This window comes from Monopterus albus, unplaced genomic scaffold (assembly GCF_001952655.1).
Source record: "Monopterus albus unplaced genomic scaffold, M_albus_1.0 scaffold75.1, whole genome shotgun sequence".
Taxonomy (NCBI): Eukaryota; Metazoa; Chordata; class Actinopteri; order Synbranchiformes; family Synbranchidae; genus Monopterus; species Monopterus albus.
The window spans coordinates 291,485-300,022 of record NW_018127955.1 but is presented as its reverse complement, the minus strand read 5'-3'; the positions used below and the strand labels follow the sequence as shown (position 1 = coordinate 300,022).

Below are 8,538 nucleotides of genomic sequence, written 5' to 3'. Positions count from 1 at the left end.
GGATGTCAATAGAGGTTTTTGACAAAAACATTAATAAATGTTATATCTGCTGAAGTTACAGTATAGTGTTATAACCCATTTATTGCATGCTTAAATAGTACCTAATGGCTAAATAGGGGGGACTTTAAGTGTTGTTTCAAAGTCTAATAGGAAAGTGAGGAAGGCACCAAATGAAGAAAGTCACAAAGTTCATTTCACCAACCGGGGTTCACAGGAAGCTAAGTGATGGAAATAAGCATCAGCACGTCAGTGTCAACTATATTCAACTGTATTTAAAGTTCTTGCTTTTGCACAAGTCACACAGTAACTGTTTTTCATTTAGTTAATATTAAAATTCAATTGTAGACCTGGCACCATGTGATATTTTTGAATGAAGTTTGTAATTAAGGTAGTGGGGTGGCTGTGACTCACAAGGTAGGGCAAGTCGTCTTCTGACCAGCAAGTCGGTGGTTCGACTCCTGGTCTCCCCACATGCCTAAGTGTCCCTGAGCAAGACACTGAACCCCAAATTGCTCCCGCCGTTGTGCGGCAGCCTTGTAGTCATCGGTGTGTGAATGTGTGTGTGAATGGGTGAATGGTGTATAATCTCCCTGTAAAGCGCTTTGGCCAGTGCATAAACGCGCTATATAAATACAGTCCATTTACCATTCACAAATAGAGAATGAAACTCAATGCAGATCTGTGGATCCGATGAGGTTTTGTGGTGTCCGAACTTGAACCTACTCCAGTGTGGACTACCCTATTTGCTTACCGATAGCCACTTGTCCACTTATACCACAAATGGTCTTGCCATAAGAAATCAGGGCCAGTTTAAATTATTTAAATTCTCACTGCCTTGTTGATGCCATTTCCACTGACAGCAAATGTTTATCCTAAACCACAATCAATTAATAGTAATGATGTTATCCAAGTCTTAAAGAGCTAGCATTCAAAAGCAGGAACAAATATTTCAATTAAGAGGCCCAAAGCCTTCTATACACACTTCCTATGTTCTCAGTGATGTGTATGTTTGAGTGTTGTTTGTTTGTATGTTTCATTATGCTTTTGGTGTATGGATATATCTGTAAGACAGATGTCAGAGGGTTACGTCTGTTTCACAGATGTAAGATTTGGTGTCTAAAAGACAAAATATGGCATCACTTTCCAGTAAATGTATAATTAGCTCTGTTACAACATCACATTGAGTTATAATTTTCTGCATGTCCCTAAGAAATAAACATTTCTTTTCACTGTCGATTTCAGAGGACGGTTGTGAATGAAGAAGAACAGCAGTCTTGCACTGGTCGGCTCTCTGTGTTGTTTGTTTCCATTGGTAATATAACTTTTAGTCATCTGACCCTCAGAGGCACATTTATAATGAGTCCATTTCAAGACTGGCTGCAGTATAGCTGTCCCACAATCATCTGGATCAGTCTTCAAAGACCCCACAAGAAAATAGTCACAGAATACTAAAACAGTCCAGTGACTGACACAAACCAGATCTACAGGACTTTCTATTCTTTCTGTGACAATCATGACGTTAACTGAAACCGTTACAGTACTTGGAGACTGCCTTCATATGTTGTTTGTAGCTTTAGATACGACTTGGTTATAAACCAGCTTTTTATTTTTTATGTGGAGATTGTTGGAAATTCTGCCGTGTATGAATCATAAAACAGCCTTAAACTGAAGCACCGGTTTTATTGTTCTATGTCATCGTCTCAGAACATCTTTGTTTATGAAATGTAAAAGTCATGTCTCTTTGCTCAGGAGTCTGGAACACTTTCTGAGGCTGCATGAGAAAGAGGTGTTTACCCATGTTTCTCTTACTGGCGCAGTTAACATGCTGACCCGTGTTCGTTTCCATTTTGAGCACATGTAGTATGTTCCAAATAATGTGTTCACAGGGGAGGGCAACAAAACAGAGCCTTAAAAGGACACAGCACTGCTTAATTTAAAATCAGATTGTAATCAAAGTGCTCTGAATTATCACTGATGCTTTGCAGTCACTGAGAATGATCTACTCAGTAGCTTGTCCTTAACATGAGTGTATCTCTAATTTAGACCACCCTTTGTCTGTAAGTCAGCCTAATACGTTCAAAACCAGCAGCTCAACCGCAATGACACAATTAAAATTACTGAGCCGAATTGTCCCTAAAGGTATTCTCATCCTAGACATGAGCAATCAAGACTTATCCAAGGCATGACCAGTGGAGCCAGAGGGGACCTGTATCAGCTCATAAAGGCTGTGTAGCACTTCAATGAGCAGCTCTTTAGTACTTTGCAATATTAAATTTGACTTAATATTGCAATGGCAGTTTAAGCCAAAACCATGAGACAGAAACATAGCCACATGTTTAAAAACCACTGTATTCATCATTAGACAGACATCATTATGACTTTTAAATTATGACCTAAAAATAGAAAACCTTACAACTGTACGTACATCATCAGCCACGTAATTACACTAAGTCACATCTTTTGTACATTTTCAGTTAAAATTTGGAATCAAACTGGTTAATATGTGTAGTTTTGAATTATTTCAGTTGCTATAAAATTATCTGTATATCATGCATTTCTTAACGTAAAGCAAACACCATTTGAATGACAATCGTTTCCAGAGGGGGAAGCCCCTACAGCCTTCCTAAACAGTTCAAAGAAGAAAAAAAAAAAGCCCAATACGTTGGGTTTCACCGCATCCAACAAATTGTTTTCTGGTGTGATGAAACTTTTTTTTCCCCTCTCACAGACGACTGATTTCCAACATCTGAGTCTTGTTAGGACTCTTACACAGAACAACAAGACTGCAGGGCGAGGCAATGAAGTGATCAGTCAGTAACTGGTCTGATCATTAGTTCAAGAGTGATTCATGCTTATTAATACAACACAGTGACGATTACACAGCTTGAAAATTTCAGTGTCACAAAAGGGTCGGAGAGAAACTTTGTGCATTTGTTTGTTTGTGCAAGTATATGTGGGTGTGTTGCCATACTACAGCCCAAATTCAAGCCACAGAGCCACTGACCAGATGTTTGCTTCCTCTCTCTCACAAGCTGTTACTCTGATTTTTTTTCATGCCTTTTCTGTTTTTTTTATCTTTTATTGCTATTCACCCATTTACAGTATTTAGCAAATGTTGTACCTCTGTTCCCACAGTTAACATATGTATCAACATTATACTCAAAACCCACCTAATATAGGTCAGTGATACACCTGCTTACAGTGGGTATGGAAAGTATTCAGACCCCCTTATATTTTTCACTCTTTGTTATATTGCAGCCATATGCTAAAATCATTTAAGTTCATTTTTTTCCTCATTAATGTACACACAGCACCCCATATTGACAGAAAAATACAGACTTTTTTGACATTTTTGCAGATTTATTAAAAAAGAAAAACTGAAATATCACATGGTCATAAGTATTCAGACCCTTTGCTGTGACACTCATATATTTAACTTAGGTACTGTCCATTTCTTCTGATCATCCCTGAGATGGTTCTACACCTTCATTTGAGTCCAGCTGTGTTTGATTATACTGATTGGACGTGATTAGGAAAGCCACACACCTGTCTATATAAGACCCTACAGCTCACACTGCATGTCAGAGCAAATGAGAATCATGAGGTCAAAGGAACTGCCTGAAGAGCTCACAGACAGAATTGTGGCAAGGCACAGATCTGGCCAAGGTTACAAAAAAAATTTCTGCTGCACTTAAGGTTCCAAAGAGCACAGTGGCCTCCATAATCCTTAAATGGAAGACGTTTAAGACGACCAGACCCTTTCCTAGAGCTGGCCGTCCAGCCAAACTGAGCTATCGGGGGAGAAGAGCCTTGGTGAGAGAGGTACAGAAGAACCCAAAGATGACTGTGGCTGAGCTCCAGAGATGCAGTCGGGAGATGGGAGAAAGTTGTAGAAAGTCAACCATCACTGCAGCCCTCCACCAGTCGGGGCTTTAGGGCAGAGTGCCCCGACAGAAGCCTCTCCTCAGTGCAAGACACATGAAAGCCTGCATGGAGTTTGCTAAAAAACACCTGAAGGACTCCAAGATGGTGAGAAATAAGATTCTCTGGTCTGATGAGACCAAGATAGAACTTTTTGGCCTTAATTCTAAGCGGTATGTGTGGAGAAAACCAGGCACTGCTCATCACCTGTCCAATACAGTCCCAACAGTGAAGCATGGTGGTGGCAGCATCATGCTATGGGGGTGTTTTTCAGCTGCAGGGACAGGACGACTGGTTGCAATCGAGGGAAGGATGAATGCGGCCAAGTACAGGGATATCCTGGACGAAAACCTTCTCCAGAGTGCTCAGGACCTCAGACTGGGCCGAAGGTTCACCTTCAAACAAGACAATGACCCTAAGCACACAGCTAAAATAACGAAGGAGTGGCTTCACAACAACTCCGTGACTGTTCTTGAAGGGCCCAGCCAGAGCCCTGACTTAAACCCAATTGAGCATCTCTGGAGAGACCTGAAAATGGCTGTCCACCAACGTTTACCATCCAACCTGACAGAACTGGAGAGGATCTGCAAGGAGGAATGGCAGAGGATCCCCAAATGCAGGTGTGAAAAACTTGTTGCATCATTCCCAAAAAGACTCATGGCTGTATTAGCTCAAAAGGGTGCTTCTACTAAATACTGAGCAAAGGGTCTGAATACTTATGACCATGTGATATTTCAGTTTTTCTTTTTTAATAAATCTGCAAAAATGTCAAAAATTCTGTGTTTTTCTGTCAATATGGGGTGCTGTGTGTACATTAATGAGGAAAAAAATGAACTTAAATGATTTTAGCATATGGCTGTAATATAACAAAGAGTGAAAAATTTAAGGGGGTCTGAATACTTTCCGTACCCACTGTATTTATCTGATCATTTATTAATCAATCTTTGGCCATAACATGTCAGAAAATAAAAATTTCCATCATAATTTTGTAAAGTTCAAAGCAATATATTCATTTTACCCCTGGGGGTAAAATGCATTGTAAATATGCACGTGTAAAACCTTGCCCTTGATTTCTCTCGAATATATGGTCTTGTTCTTAGGTGTTTTTGAGTTGTTTTTCCAGAGATCCTCATGGCTGAAATACAGGTATTGCCCCCATTGTGGGATTAATTTTGGGATTAATTATGGGAGTAATATTCTTGTCCTTGATTTTTTAAATACTATATTTTGTCTTGTTCTTAGGTATTTTGATTTGTTCTCAGGGATTAATTGTGGGAGGATTATTCTTGTTCTTGATTGTCTCTGAAATACTTACTTTGGAATCTGTTTCTCAAGATATGTGTGTGGTGTTTATTCTTATGTTGTTTTGTTGCTGTTCTCTATTGTTGCTGGAACACAGAAATTTCCCCTTTGTGGGATCAATAAAGTCCTACCTATCTACCATATTGCTTGTTTTAATCCACCAAAACCTAAAGATACTCAGTTTAGTGGCATATAAAAGCTAAGTCTCACAACTGAAAAGTTAAATCACTGCAGTGCACGGTATTTTAACCATAAAAAAAAGTTCTATTAGTCCAAATTTGCTGAAAATTTGTGTTGATCAACATTTCAGCTCTAAAAGACTTGCACTAAATAAAGGAAGGATTCTCAACGTATGGCAAAAGAGTTACATCATCTGGCACAAATTAGCATGGAAATGAATGAGAACTCGACATCATACTTGAAGACCACGCTGCTCGGGTTTGTCTTCCTGCATGCCTTCACATGTCAGTGTATCAACACTTTGCTGAACTCTTCTTCAGATGGGATCGTGTGTCTGTATGTGTACTTTTACAGGTCTGCCTCAGAGATTTTTATCACACCACACTCACTGCATAAAATATCAACCTGCTTGGTAAGAGACTCAGACATTTATGACGTGTCAGGCGAGGATTTACAATGACACGTCATCTTGAAACAAATTGAACATTGCTGTCCATGGTGCTGAATTTTGTCATGTAAATGGTCCTTTGGTACATAAACACACCGTGTATAAAATGTAACCAATCAGCAGCTATTTTGATAAATGACTAATGGTTTTCCAAGCATAATGTAAACTGAATATTGATCAGTCAGATAAAACCAGCAATTAGAAGACATCATCTACAGCTTCAAGAAATGAATTACAGTTTTCAATATTTAATTACATCTTAGGAAACTTATAATGAAAATAATCATTGCTTGCAGACCCATTTTTAAGTCCTAAAGAAATTCAGACCTGAGAAAAAACACAACACAATATTTTTACCTCCTACCATCCCTTTTTGCATGGCAATTTCTGTGCTGATGCTGCAGCTACAAAAGGCATTGTTTGAACTTCCAGAGATACTACTTTATTATGGATTTCCACCAAGGAACTACTATAGAAACACAGTAGAACCCTATCAAGTGTGCCTGCTGCATACCTCGGACAGGAGTCAGTAGTTCATAATGATGGAGGACAGGGGAGGAGAGGTGGAGAGAGTGGGCAGTGGTAGAAATATGGCTGCTGTCTGAGCATGAGAAAGGGAAATTAAACAATACTGAAACTAGACAGTAGACCCAGATTATTAAACGGCAAATCGCTGCTGAATACTGTAAATACTGTAATGTACAACCTCTTTCAATCAAACAGACGAATGTTTATCTGAAGATTAAGCTTCAAGGTTATAAAATGATAATAATGGATCATATCTGGCAAAACAGCTGAGGGAGAAGCTCAAAACTGCTCTGTGCACTCTTGTCAGCTGTCAGGCAATCATGTATGATGGAGGAAGGACAGTTGCCAGGAATGTCATTATGCAACTGTTCAGTCAAAGACACCACTAAGTTGACCATTTGGCAGAAAAGCCTTTCAAAGAAACAGAATAGCACTGAGGATTCAGCTGACACACTGAATCCTCCTTAACACACACACACACACACACACACACACAACAACTTTAGCTAAAGGAACTGCACAAAAACCCTACAGACATAAGAGGCTGGGATGGCGGAGGTGGTAACAGTCATGCTGTACGCCTGCATGAATATGACCGGGCATTACTAGTGAGCTGGCAGCCACACAGCTGTGAATGTAGAGCGTGAGTGAAGCAGACGATTCTAATCAGCTAACACAAGCATGACTTCAATGCATAACCTGAACTAATGCTATGCTTCATCTTTTCTCTCTTGATGTCATTTAGTTCGGTAACAATTAAAAATGACTGAAAATTTATTTGAAGTTATGACATGCACCTGTTTGTAGAGCCAGAGTATCAAAAACTGCACACTATCCAAAAGGTGTCATTGATAATTTTAACTTATTCTGCTCTTCACATAGTTCCCGACTTAGATGTAATTTTGCCAATTTCAGACTACCGCATTTAGGCACCGTTCTTGTGTAACCCTCCAACCCTTAGGGAACATTTAACATCAGAACTTCAGCTTTTTTGTACTCAGTAAAGACACTGAAACTCTGATATCTTATCAGTACTAGCATTGAAACATTTCAAATGATACCCAGCACTGATCACAAGAATCCAATATCAGAACATTGGATCAAACTCTGCAAAAGGAGGTATATATGAAGGAAAGACTTTCTTTCCTTCATTTGGACCTGCTCTGCTCAACTTGTTGGGTTTGGCCTGGGAAGGGGAGGAGACAGAATGAAACAGGGGAGAGGGAGGTGAAGAGAAAATGGGGTGGGACAGATCCCCCCACACACATGTGCAGACACACACACACACACAAATGCACACAACTCTTCAAAGCCAAGTGGCTTTCACGGACACCCAATTACACTAAGAGATGACATCTGGGGAACTGCAGCAGATAAATAAGGTGAAAGGAAAGACAAGATTCAGTCACCTCAGACAAGCGCCAGATAACCAGAGAGAGCACCGCTGATAGACAGGAGAGAGGGAGAGGCAAAGAAAAGAGGGAGGGGGCCAAAGGAGAGAGAGCCACACAGGAGGAAAGAAGAGAGGCAACACACTGCTCCAGTGCTCAGACCTCGAGAGGCAAGGACAGAGGAGAGACAGGGAGCTCAGCTCACTGACAGACACCAACAAGAGAGGCAGAAAGATGAGAGCTCCCGGGATCAGTTACACACTCAAGTAACTTCAAACCACGTCAGACAAAACAAGAGAAGCAAAGAAAAAAGAAGAGAAGAAAGTCTGGATTCTGACTTTCTGAGTGTGTGTGTGTGTGTGTGTGTGTGTGTGTGTGTGTGTGGACTGCCTCGAGTGGATTTCTCTGGACATTTTATGAGAGCATTAATCCTTTCTTGACTTCCTGTTTTTATTTATTCATTTTGTACTCAACACTTTTGAAATCTTTTATCCAGACCTCCTCCCCCCGGCTGTTATACACTCTCCTCGACTGGAGAAGATAAATGGTTTGGGACGTGTGTGGAGCAGATTGTGGTAGCAAATATGAATGAAGTGATACTTTCACTGTGTGTGTCTTTGGACGTGAAAGTATAAGTCAAATTTTAAAAAAGGGATTTTGAGTGCCTGTGTGTGAGCAAAGAGGGGCGTCTTGGGAGGCGAGGGGTCGCTGAGGGAAGCCCCCAGTTGTTCCCATCGTGAGGTGATCTGAGTTATGGATGTTGACGGC

General features: G+C 40.3%; 1 protein-coding gene across 1 annotated transcript in view; it reads left to right on the top strand.

Annotated features, from left to right (window-relative positions):
* The first annotated feature begins 5,611 nt into the window (after positions 1 to 5,611).
* The window catches only part of LOC109963451 (fibroblast growth factor 10-like), a 19,697-nt gene continuing 16,770 nt past the window's right edge, over positions 5,612 to 8,538 (top strand). The window contains exon 1 of the mRNA XM_020605985.1: positions 5,612 to 5,687. Within this exon, the coding sequence (XP_020461641.1) occupies positions 5,612 to 5,687 (76 nt within the window). The remainder of the gene's footprint in view (positions 5,688 to 8,538) is intronic.